This window comes from Anas platyrhynchos, chromosome 2, assembly GCF_047663525.1.
Source record: "Anas platyrhynchos isolate ZD024472 breed Pekin duck chromosome 2, IASCAAS_PekinDuck_T2T, whole genome shotgun sequence".
Lineage (NCBI taxonomy): Eukaryota > Metazoa > Chordata > Aves > Anseriformes > Anatidae > Anas > Anas platyrhynchos.
In genome coordinates, this window is record NC_092588.1 from 115,173,676 (window position 1) to 115,187,154 (window position 13,479).

General features: G+C 37.1%; 1 protein-coding gene across 2 annotated transcripts in view; it reads right to left on the reverse strand.

The window, feature by feature from the left end:
- The window catches only part of NEK11 (NIMA related kinase 11), a 108,115-nt gene that overhangs the window by 86,131 nt on the left and 8,505 nt on the right, over positions 1-13,479 (reverse strand). For both annotated transcript variants that reach the window (XM_027451142.3, XM_072033428.1), the window contains exon 3: positions 2,302-2,467. In XM_027451142.3, the coding sequence (XP_027306943.1) occupies positions 2,302-2,467 (166 nt within the window). The remainder of the gene's footprint in view (positions 1-2,301; positions 2,468-13,479) is intronic.

Below are 13,479 nucleotides of genomic sequence, written 5' to 3' on the forward strand. Positions count from 1 at the left end.
AACTGAATACATGTACTTCCTTTCTATAAATTTGATAGAATTCAGTTATAATAAAAGATGTCAAGCTTTTTGTTCACAGGACAGGTTTAGCACAGGGCAGCTGCATTGGAGGTTCACTCTGAACAAGTCAAGCAATAATGAACAAAGTACAGTAGCTAATGAATAAGTCGCAGTACTTTGGAGAAAACAGAATAAGGCTGAAAGGGTAGTTCTGTTTCCATGCCAACTGGATGTTTATTCTTTATTCTGAGTCTGCCCAAGAGTACAAATTACTGCCAACGTGGTAATTATTCTATGCATGAGAAACTGAATGTACTAGACTTCCATACAAGGATCGGACCGGAGAGCAACACATTTTTCTTATTCTCAATTGAAATTGACATATTTTTCATAAAAAGATCCTATTCCCACCACATTAAAAAATGTAGAAAGAGAAATAAATACAAAGATGCTATAGAGAAATAAATACAAAGGTATAACTTCTAGAAATACCCAAGGTAAGATAGAAAAGAATCTTTATAGCAGTATGAAAAACCTTGCTTTGTACTTCCCTTGCCTGAGTATTTGATTAAATACATCCTAATTGCTTAAATGCAGTGATACGACATCGCCTGTCCTTTTGGAAAAATCAGAAGCAAATCCTAGTGGAGCCAGTGTCATTTTTACCTGACCTAGCAAACTCAAAACTGAAAAGATTCAGCTGCACAGCCAACGCATCTATTTCCACCTTCTTTATTTGCCCTGTTCTAATACATTCTCATGTGTTTGAGTGTATGTCTCCCGGATCCTAGGGCAACTCCGCACTGAAACACTCATTCAGTTTACCTGAACAGAGAAAGGCTCTAGGGGGTGTTGCAGCAGCTGTTGATTATTATTGATTACTATCTTGCCCTTTTTCATTCACCACTAACTATTTCAGATGGAAAAAAATAAAAATAAAAAGCAGTGGACCAAAGCCACCTCCTTAACGCTACTAAAAGAGATTCCTTTATTCCTATAGGATCAACTGACCTGGTTTTGGGCGACTTTCTACCACTGACAGAGAGAAAGTGATTCACCATGCACAGGAATATCTGGGCAGTTAGGAAAATGTTTCAGTTACCAGGTCTGGAATTCCAATGAGAGTTGGCAATATAAAATTTCCACAAAGCCTCAGCTGTCAGATATTCAGGGCATGTAGCAAAGTAGCTTCTGCATGGGTGTTAAAATAGGATGTTAACAAATGTTTAGATTCTATAACAGAATCAAACATTTCAGATTTAATAAAAATAAATAAATACCAGCTAAAATGTGCGTTTAAGTGTCATCGAAGAAGGCAAGGAAGCAATGACTGGCAGGAATTGTACTTCTTTAATTATTCACGCCAAAGCTGGATGCTTGGAGAAACGTGATTACAAGTCTGATGGTGGACAGATAACCCAGTGGTCCAATGTCATTAGCTTTCAAAGCATTTCAAATGTCTAGCAGAGCACGACTGAAAATTCTGCTTCACAGTTTCATAAAAAGCGCACTACATGTACAACAGATGTTTTTAGAATAGTACATCTATATTTAATACAAAAGTAGGGACTTGTTTCATATAAACTCTTAAATTGGCTTAAATATGTTTAAATACTTCTTTTAAAAATGCCTTAAGACAGATTTCATCAACATGTTTTTAAACCAAATGCTGCAGTCAAAAAAACTGGCAACGATACTGTCATATAGCCTGTTTTAGTATTTATTGTATCCTCTACACTCTGGTCTTTGACTCATACAGTGTTCTCCAATTTATAAAGCAAATTCTGCTACCAAATTCATGGTTCATATGATCAGGCTTAAGCTTCTTGTAATCAGCTCCAAATCATAAGAGAGTTTTCCCTCCCTGATTTACATCAAATTTCACACTGCTTCCCCACAGACCCAGCCTCATCTTCTCTTATCCCTTAGTAGTACATACATGGTACAAACTTTCTAGGCTCACCTGGAGACCTCATTATGTGTCCGCCTTTAAGTCTGACTTGAAATACTGATTACAGTGAACAAAATGAACCGGTATTTAAATCACCTGTTTTCTCTTCTCTGGTTTGTTTGTCTATAAGCTATGAATCTGTGAGCTCAAGTGACCAGGTAAACATTGTGTTTATGAAATATGCCTAACAAATAGCAAGTGATAACCACAATTAAAGAATAAGTTGAGAGTAAAATTCAAATTAGAACATTAACAAACAAAACAAAAAAAACTGAGCTATGTTTCTTTTAAGACCCTATTTTAAATCACACATTCTGTCACATTTCTTCCAAGTAACCTAAAAGTCTCACCTCACAGTACTCTGTGATAATGCAGAAACTATCTCGCTCCACAAAGCTTGCATAAAATTTGACAATGGATGGATGGTCTAATTTGGAGAGTAGTTGTGCTTCCAGATTTGCTTCAACTGTTTCATTAGGCTTTAGGTCTCCAACAGAGATCTCCTTCAGGACCTTTCTAGAGGAAAAAATAAATCTTCATATTAATAAAAACAGAAAAATAGAAAATCACATAACGCTCATAAACCCACCATAATTTCTTAAAATGTAAAGTAATAACATTAACCACGTATTTGGCAATACAAAATAATGAGGCAAATATGGGTAAACAAAGAGAATGCATTTAAATGCCATAAATATGCTAGTCACCATAGTGATTAAGCAACATTTTAAAGATGAGATTTTGAAGGATTGTTCACACCAATTCCCTAATGCACTGTTTTCTTCATGACATGTTTTCAGAGCTATGGATTACTGCATAATAATAAACATAAATAAAAAAACAAATCTAAGTGATTTCAAACCCACTCAGAGCATATGTTCAAGACTCATACAAGAAATAAGAAGTGGCAAGAAACAGTCTGGTTTTGCTGCTTCTTCCAAAGTCTCTCCATGGATGCATGAGAAAAATCATAGGCTAGAATTTCTGTGACTGTTTTTCTGATTAAAAGTCAGGACAAGAATTTATTTTATTGGGTAAAAACACCAGGAGACCTGCATGGGTGAACAAGGAGCTCCTGACCAAGCTTGAACAGAAAAAGAAGGCATATAGAGAGTGGAAGAAAGGACAAAGAGCCTAGGAGGGATACAGAAACATTGTCCGAGCAGCCAGGGATCAGGTGAAGAAAGCCAAAGCCCGTTTAGAACTAAATTTGGCCAGAGACATAAAGGGCAGTAAGAAAGGGTTCTATAGGTTTATTGTTGATAAAAGGAAGACTAGGAAAATTGTGGGCTCCCTCCAGAAGGAAATGGGAGACCTGGGATATGGAGAAGGCTGAGGTATTTAATGACTATTTTGCCTCAGTCTTAAGAGACGCTTAGAAATGGCTCATTGATCTTTATCTGAAAGCCATTTGAGACTACTAGAGAATATCACAGTAATTTATTGAAACAAAGTGAAGAACTTCCAATAACTTGAATACATGAAAGGTAAGTTTGACATTGAAGGAATGTCTTCACAGAGCTTTTGATGATTTCCCGTTTGATACTGCATGGTTGTAAAGTCACAATATTTAAAAATGACAGGGATAAAACTACAGTAGTTCGATTGATCTAAGGAAAAAATGGTGTATTCCTTCGTAAGAAAATTCCTTCCTAAATCTCAACCATCAGTTACTAACAATGCATGAATTTTTACTTAAACTTGCCTAGTCCTCATCTGGCAGTGTGATGAAAAACTGTGCCACTTCATTTGTCTGCATCTCAACAGACAAGCCTCATGCTACAAAGACAGGTAATACCTACTACAATCTTCTCATCTTCAGCTGTCATGGGGACATTATTCTTTCCTTCACACAGATCACATCGCAGAACTGACAAACAGAATGATTCCTTGTTAAACATCACTTAATACAACTTCCTTGTATGCCCAGGACAGCAATAAAAGCCTGATGTGTTGATGTTGTGGGATAGCTTGTCATCTTAGTCACTCGGTGATTTTGATGCTGTCATCAGCTGTCAGACAACAAGATGGGTGTTTTTCTTATTAAAATACATTCCCAGCAGAACAAATCAGGAAAATGTGCTTTTGTAAATAAGTTCCTAGCTTTCTGCTACATAATGCTAATTCATAGCCAGAATCGGAAGACGTTTACATCTAGAAAGAAAACTTTGGTCATGAAACCAAGATTAAGCATATTTGCATGCCGCTGGTATGTGTACTGCTTCTGCCGGTGAGTTTGATTTTGCCACATTTAATATGAAGATAACTACTGGAGTTTATGCCTTTTGCAGAGTTTTTTTTTGTTGTTTGTTTTGTTTTGTTTTTTATCTACTTCAGTAAATAAACTCAAAATTATATTTAAAGGACTCTGTATTGGTTAAGTATTGGCAAAGAAGGTATGTCAGGGTCTCAGAAGTCTCGTAGAGAAAATGGGTAATAGTTTCCAGATCTAACGTGGCTCCTTCCTGATAACCTTAGAAGAAAATATACTGAAGCTAAAAGCATTCAGATAGAATTTCATCTATGCAAATTAACTGTATTTTCCAACACATAAAACACATTCATGTGCTTAAATTCACTCTAACCCATCCTTCCCTGTGATTTAAGATATATATCCCAAATTTGGCAACCCTAGTGATATCAAACGAGCTTATAGATCTATAAAGCTGATAGTATTTATACCTATCAAAAAAAGAAAAAAAGAAAAAAAAAAGAAAAAAAAAGGCAATCTTAAGGAAAGCACAAACTTCTCTTAGCCAAACATTCCTGAATAGATTTCCCCTCAACCAAAAGAACCTAGCTCTACACTTTGAAAGAGATGAAGTGTTTCTGTTTATGTGATACAACCTGCATTTTCAGATTGGTTGATAATAGTTACCTCTGCACATAATTCAGCTACAGTACCTGTGTATCATCTGCTGAAAATCTGTATGCACTGAACAGCTTAGAAATATGTAGTTAGGTTACACAATGCATTTTAAACAAATCTTTTGAAGCATGTTATCAGAACATATCGTATGAGTATCGGAATTAATAGACTGTCCTACTAAGATTTTGCTGGGTCTCCATCTAGAGTATACCAGCCCATCTGAAAGTCAAACTTTTCAAAAAGCTGCCCCTGTCTTTTCTGCCACTAAGGCTCAAATATAAGCAAGACTTAAAAGGTCCAAAACTATTTGAATGAACTACGAAATCATAGATTTGAGTGGCACATACAAAAAAAATGGGTAAAACACTTAAATGTGGATGTCCTCCAAATGCAGTATTTATAACTACTCCTTCTGATATAATGTCAAAAAAAAAGTGCTAGTTTAGATTTATTATTATAACTGCGCTTAACTTAGAATAGAAACAGAAGCACATTAGATACAATGTCAGTGACCACACAACTTGAAAACTTAGTTATTGAAGGACTAGCAGGTATCTTAAAGTTCAATACAAAATAACAGCCTCCAGATTTTAACTGCATGAATAGAAAGCTAGCCCTGTGATTTGATACCATGAAGACACTTTGAACTTGATCTTGAACTGACTGTAGCTGAAAGGGCCTTTGAAGTGAATGCATTCACATCTAAAGAATAAAAACCACCGCCTGTCACTGTTTGCATCCATCCTAGAGAAAAATGGATGTGGTACCAACAGCAGCGATCCCCTCTGGGGTGGGAAAACAACACCAGAGGCAAGCCCACTCCCAAAACCCAGAAACCAGCTGTCCCATCTCTGAAGTCCCCTTGCTCACAGGACTTCCCAGGGAACACTGCCTGACTTTCATCAGCAAAACCTCGCCGGCTTGCATTGTCACGCTTTGAAACGCAGCCAGGCCAGCACACCGTGCCTCCAAGTGCAATAATGCGGAGCAAATGGGGAGAAATAGAGCAAGACCTAAAACAAGAGAAAACAAGCACATAGGTGGAATCCTCGAGGATACGGACACCCGGTGGGAATCCTTTCTCGAGCTTCACTAGTGACTGACAATATGCCACAGCAGTGTTTATCTCAGTCTATTTGCACTGATCTAAAATTAAATGTTTTACAACCCATCTGGTATTTGTTTACATTGATGGCGTGCTTTATTATTATATAATTTGGTTTATTGGATCAGATGCAATTTTTAAAAGACGACAGCCTATCTCAAAAGGCACTCTGTTTATTGAGTAAACTGCAACATGAATTATTGACTAGGTACATTTGCTAGCTGATAATGAAGTAAAAGAAATACAACACTCTTTTCATGTCAAGAGTAAGAACGTTTAATAAACTACCACCGAGAGGGTGTGCGCTAGGAATAAATGAACCAAATTTGAAGGTTTTAATTAAATAGAAATTTCATTTCATGCAGGCAGTTGTTCAGTTAATTGCACCCTGAGATTACCAAGACCTGCTAGCACATAATCAGTGTGCAAAGCTGGAAATTCATTATTCCAAATATATTTCTGAATCACCCCAACTTCAATATGGAGAGTTGTGGCAAGACCCATATCTGTAGATTGTCTTTACATCCACTCTGACCTTCATAAAACCACCTCTTCATGCTGATAACTCTTCAGTGCAAGGACCACATGCAATTCTATCAAACGTACCACCTTGTACTGTGTCTGTAATTGGGTATGAAATTGGTCATAAACATTAAAATTAGGGGACTGCCTATCTAATTAATGATTTATTAAATACTATTTATTAAACGGCAAATTGAGAAGGCACAGTACTACAAACAGGGACTAAAACAAAGAACAGGCCACAACCCTCATGCATAAGTCCTGTCTACACAACAGCTTCCACTGAATTAACACTGCTTCTTTGGGAAATTCAGTAACAAGGATACAAGCTGCATACATGACAAGACGAAGACATCCATCATTACTGCTTCTCAAAGTCAGCTGCCTTCTAGAACATTGTACAGTTAATGCAGTTGATGAGATTTGCACATTACAGCCAGTGGCACAGTTCTAAAATCACAATTTTAGATTTCTGTTGATAGCTTTCATGCTGAAAACACTGTATCTCACTGGAATCTAACTTTTCATACATAGTCCTGCCTATCCCTAGCTCAAACTCCCCTTCCTGTCCACTTTACATCCTGCTACTGCAGGTTCCCTCTGATTTGACATCGCCCCCTGCGCATCAGGCACTCCTCACGTCAAGCTACTTGCCCACTGCTCCAGTTGCCACATGCTTTCTTTCAGGCCTCACACTTTTGCACTTTGGCACATTCAGGTTTTACTTCTAATTAATATTTACTGATTTTATGTAACACCCTATTATCTGGAATCTATTTCCCTCACTTAGGTTGGTCTTCTGGTTCCACTGTATTTTTCACCCACCACATATATAGCTATCCTTTTACTAGTAATCTTAACAGATTTCTTTGCCTGCTGTCAGTGACAGGCTTCCCTGCAGCTTACAACTTACTATTAAAAATTTAAATAATTCTTCACTTTTTACCCATTGTGCATGGAGCACCAGTATCTGCTTGCTCAAATAATTTAAAAACATCCATTCACCTGTTAGGGAAAAAAGAAGCTGGTGAAAACATAAAATGAAAAAAGTAAATATACACAAACAAGTTCTACCTAGAATGAATACTTGATTTTATTTAAGGAAAAAAAAAACACCTATAGGACATTAACAACACTTGATATCTGTGGGAAAATCAAGAAGATGTATAGTCACTTACCACACTTCCAATAAAAAACAAACGAGGAGTGCAATTTGTTATTTTGACTTACATATATAGGTCTACTTATTAGCCAAAACATTTCAAACCAAATATTACTGCACGACTTCTTAAATCAAGTGCTGTGCTCTTTTCATCATTCCCATGGCCATTACTGATTTATTAGTCGAGTCATAAACCCATTTCATACCTCAGAACTGCAGCATAACTTCTTAAATCAAATGCTGGGCTTCTTCTGTCATCCCCACAGCCATTGGGATATTGATTTATTAGTCAAGCCACAAACCCATCATTTCATCACCAGTTGTCCAAAATAGTCTATTTTTGCTATTCATGAACATTCACAAGCATGCACCATGGAGAACTAATCCCAAAGTTAACTAAGAATTCAATTGCTGTATGAGCACTGTACTGTGATGTCCACAGATGGATTATTTAAAGATTATTTCAGTTTCTGAATAAACATCGTAAGGAATTTAACAGTGCTTAAACTATCTTCAAATGGTGATGAGATTTCACAAGCAAAATGGATGATTCACTTTTCATTTCCAACAAGTCACAATGATAGCACCTACAAATATTTTTCAAGATGTTTAATTTTTAAATGCCCTAACATATGCAGTAACGCTGAACAGCTTAGCTCCTGATGTAAACAGTTTGTGGTTATTTGAAAATCAACAGTTCCTAATTAGTATCCCACAGAACCACAGAATACATTTGCTGGGACAAGCATATGAAAGAAGACATTGTTGAAATAAATTAGCTCTGAGCGTATATAGTTTTCTTCTGCACTTGGCAATTTCTCATATATACAAAGGGGCATATTCCAAATTATTCTTGGACAACCATATGTGCCAATACTGGAAAAAAATCTGTAATTATAAAGCAAAGCAGAGGATTTCTGTGATCCTCCATAGAACTGAACAAGCCATATTACTATTATGCATTAAATCATTATTAACATTATTTATTGAAATATTCAAATGTATTTACTTTTAATAACTCTACGAGACATTTTGGGCTAGGACATTTCAGCTCTAAATCAAATACTGACATACTGTGATTAAACTGAAGAGAGTTGTGTCTACTCGGGAAATTTATTAAAGACATCATTGGGTACAGTCTAAATACCTGCATATGTAGATATTTTTTTTCCTAGCAATACTTCGTCTCTAAGTGTTGCATTATCACCATCTACTGTTCATTCACCTTTTTTTTCCTACAGCCTAGTCTTGTTTAAGAATGTAATTAAATGTAATACTGCTACTAACCTAAGTGGATTTTTAGAGAGGAATGAAACAAGGACTAAGTATTTGTTTATCCTCTCTGTCTTTGAAGACTTAATTTCACCAAACACCAAATCGTTTAAAACAAGCATTTTACTGTTGTGTTTTTATTACACACACCTGATACATTTCATTATTAACTGTTCTCTGCTAATTAATACTCCCTTTCAGAAAAAGGAGATACTGTCAGAGAATTACAGCTTGGATGCAGCATTTTTTTTCAGGCTTATGATGTTATTGAACATCTCACAATTGACATGCTACATTTCTTCAACTTGCATTCTTGGGCTACAGCATCTGCCAAAAAGAGTCTTGATTTATAGGGATTACTTTGAATTTTGAAATTACTTTGAAATTAGAAATTATGAAGAAAGACCCACATTATCACTTCATCTATACACATCAGTTTACCAAAAAGAGAGACGATTTGGAAGAGCAGGAAGTTGCGAAAGAAAACCAGACACACCAACAATCGCTGTAAGAATTCATTCCATAGAAATTCAAACTACAACATTTTCTGATGTAAAATGTAATTGGTTCTTTTCTGAATGTAAACAAATTTGTAAGCAGAATTATGTTCCTTTCAATGTTGCAAGGATATTTATGTCAACAGTATTGTCTCTTCTGTGAAGCTAATTCCCATAAGTAATTTAAATACTAATTGCTTCAACTTTAATGAGAAAACTCTTTCTTCCTACGTCTCTTTCCAGCAGGCATCTCCTTCAGTGTTTATTTCTGATATGCATTGAATTATCTATGGTACAAAAAAAAAAAAAAAAAAAAAAAAAAAAGGAGGTTGGGTGGGGTGGGAAGAAAGAGACAAAAGGACAGCTTACATCTTTGTAAAGCATAAAGTTTATAGACTTTGCTAAATAGTCTACAAGCAAAGGCAAAGCCGATCAAGCAACTGAGGAAATCAACTGTATATAATATCTATTGTTAGATAAAAATCTTTTAATACTTCCTAGGCTTCCCAAATAAGATACTGTGGTCTTAGAAGCCCATGAAATACGTGCAAATCAAACCCAAAGCAACTACCCAGCAACACTGAAAAATTATTTTAGAACACATGAAGGGCACACCATGCATGTAACAGAAACAATGAACTAGGAATTAATTTACTAACGTGTCAGATAAGCACAACCTAAAAACAGAAAAAAGGAAAGAAAAATACACCGACTGTCCAGCAAATCCAGATTTTATTTCACTCACTGCAGTGGTTTTCTCATTACAATATGCTGACTGCAACAAAGAGCCAGAGGCTAGTTCTGCATGGAAGAAACCACCATATCCTTGAAGCAAACTTAAGAGAAAATATCTTGTCAACAAGGCTATACTGCAATGAGATACAATAGGCAGGCATATACAAATATTGCAAAAACGTACAGTATCTTTGAGGTAGATGGTCACAGTTCAACCTGACGTAACGATATTGTAACCTTCCATTTTCATACTAAAATTAGATTACAAATGCATAAAAATTGAACTTCAGTTAAAAAAAGGAAAAAAAAAAAAGAAAAAGAAAAAAAGAACGTGATGTGATCTCAAGGCATTGGCTTAATTACAAAATCATTAAATTCTGTCTGTGCTGTTCACCTCAAAGCACCAGTAATTCACCAGCAATGCCTTAAGCACATTTCTCTGCTCAATGCTGAAAGTACTGCTGGTAAACATTATGAAAAAGGATTAAGTCAACCAGCAGCACCACTCACTGCCTGCACACAAGATCGCAACCTGGCGGGTGCTGCAGCACTGAGCTTATGGGAGATCAGCTCTGTCAGGGATGAAATTTAGAGTAAACCCAAGTAATATTTTCTTTAAGGAGCTCTGCCTCCCACTCACGTAAATTAAAGACAGTTAGAATGCACCCCCGTCAAATGGACAAATCGCACTGAAAATGAAAAAGCTGGCAACTTAGCCAAAGTCAGTCAAACTGCTGACTGGGGTGTTCTACCAATTTTATCAGCAAAGATGTGTGAGTGCATTGGTTTCCAGAGCTTTGTGGCAGCTGTGGCACCATCACGTTCTCACCGCAAGGTGGGTCTGCAGGTCCTTAACTCCATGCTGGGATGCAGGAAAGGCTGGGCACTGGCAGGGATGGAGGAGGCAGGGATGAAAGCACCTCTCCGCAGAGTCTCCAGTGAGAACTGGAGAATTGCTTTGACTGAGCCCAGAGTTATTGAACCAGCCTCTAAACCACTACTGGCCTCAACTGGAAATGATCTGAAAAAATTCTGGCTGTTGCTGCAACAGCCTACCAAAAATGAAACAACACATTTAGAATTTCACTCCACAGCAATTTACATTTGCAGGAGTGCTCTTACACTAAAACACCGGAGCATTAGCCACTTCTACAGAGGTTTCAGCAAGGACTTGCACATTTACTCAGGTCTTGAGTCCCCCAGCATTGCTCACGGAATAGGAAAGTCATGTTCAGCCACTTGAGTGGAAAGCTGGTGAAGGCCAACCTCTTAAGCTGCACTAGTGAAATCAGCAAGACCTCCCTGTTCCTGTTTTGTTGTGTTATTCCTTACATCTGGGGCTGAGAGTGGCTGCGGACCTAAGAAGCGATGGCAGCTCAGCTGACACACAGTAGCCTAAGCCCCACATCAAGGAGCAACAGCACACCTGCCTGAAACGAGTGAAAGATGTTTCACTAAGAAAAGCTTATTTAAAAATAGCCAGCAATCAGGAAGGTCCTCGAGGAACTGCACCTTCGTTCAGTTTCCAAGGAGATCATGAGTGTCTGTTCACACGTCTAAAACAACCTGAACAATTTTAATCTTTTTTTTTTCTTTTTTAAGCAAAGGAGGGAGTTGAAAAACAGCCAACAAGCACACGGCAACTGGCAGGGAGTCATTTGTTATTGTTTTAATCGATTCGGTTTCAAACGAGCATTCCCTTGGAATACCTTCAGAGAAGCAAACAGGCAGCAAACGCGGGCATTTAACGACACAGCGATCTGCTGACTCTTGCTTGGATATTCATAAGTTACAAAACTCTTCCACCTTTAGCTTTTATTTCATTTGTAATAAGCGTTCATAAATAATTGAAGGCCATGCGATAAATTATTCAGCTAAGTGCACAGTTTCCAAGGCATCATAGCATGAGTCTGGATTAATGGTATAATGCAAGCCAGACGCAGAAGTTGGGCTGACACCCCACAATTACCACACACAGGAGCAGTCCGGGGAGTTTGGTGCTTCTCAGCATGTGCCTTCCACCACGGAGACGTGCAAGCACCTGCTGAATATTTATGAGGCAGAAGTCCCTGTCGCCTACTGTGTACTTCGGCTGCTTGCCTATGCATGGTTATGAATTAATGAAACTTGAGCCAGAGCTTCACTCTGCACAACTGATTAGGGCATTCACTATCTACCAGGGACTGTCTATAAGCACTGTCCTCCAAGACTACTGTTGAACATAAATCTGTTACAAAAAGACTTCGTCCTTAATCATAATTGCCTGTTGTAATAAACCTATTTGGGGGACAGGGATAGAAGTGACTGCAGGGACATTAACATGTTGGCTGTTATAAAATGCTGGTACAACCCTGCTATTTTTTTGTACAAATCATGTTATTTAATTATTTTGGGTAGGTCAAAAAACACCAGTCCATGATTGCCAGAAACAAAAGCAAATGCCTCAGAATTTGAGATACGCTTTTGCATAGTAAAACACAAGTCACGAATCTGACGGAAAAAAAAAAAAAAAAAAAAAAGTTCTGCATTTATAAGGTGATTTGCAAATTTACTGAGTCAATTTTCTCTGAATATACCAGTAAACTTAAAGCCAGACTGACACTTCATTTATAAGAATCCATATAAGCTTATGGTTTCTTAGAAATCCCTTCCTTGTCTCTCCTATTAGAGATTGTATTTGAACAAATCAATGAGAGCTTTATAAATTGGAACTGGCTTGATAACTTCTGAGCCGCTAAATAAGCTTCACTTGTACCTTTGCCAATAGAATTGGTGTTGTACTCACACAGAGGAGTGACTTGAGTTTCCTAGCAAATAAGATCAAATATGCCCCAAAGCATTTATATTATATGTAAATAATAAGTGAACTGACAATGAGCTGAATGTAAATAATAAATATCAAGTAAATTGGAAAGTTGCAGAAGAATTCTTGGAGTAATTGTTCCACCAGATTTTTTTAATTTTTCCAAATGTCCTAGGTTTATAAACCTCATTTACCAAGGAAAAAACTGTCCATCTAACAATCACTACTCAACCTATGGACTTCCCATCCAGTTTCAACCAAATCTGTCAGAAGAGCAGCAATTTCAAGGATGACATTATGTAATGATCTAAGCAGAAAGTGGTAGAAAGTGTAAGAGCCTTAGATTAGTGAGTTTGGATCTCAGAAGTTCTGTATTTAATAAGCTATTTAACTTCTGTGTTTCTTGCATATTTGCATTGGATAAAAATATTTCACAGCTTTGAAAAGTGCTTTGAGGTCCCAGAACACTAAATGCATGCAAAACATCATTCTTAATAGACTATATTCCATAGCAGGTATCAAAGGGTCTGGAAAAAGTGACTGAGTAGCACTGTTTGTCCCTT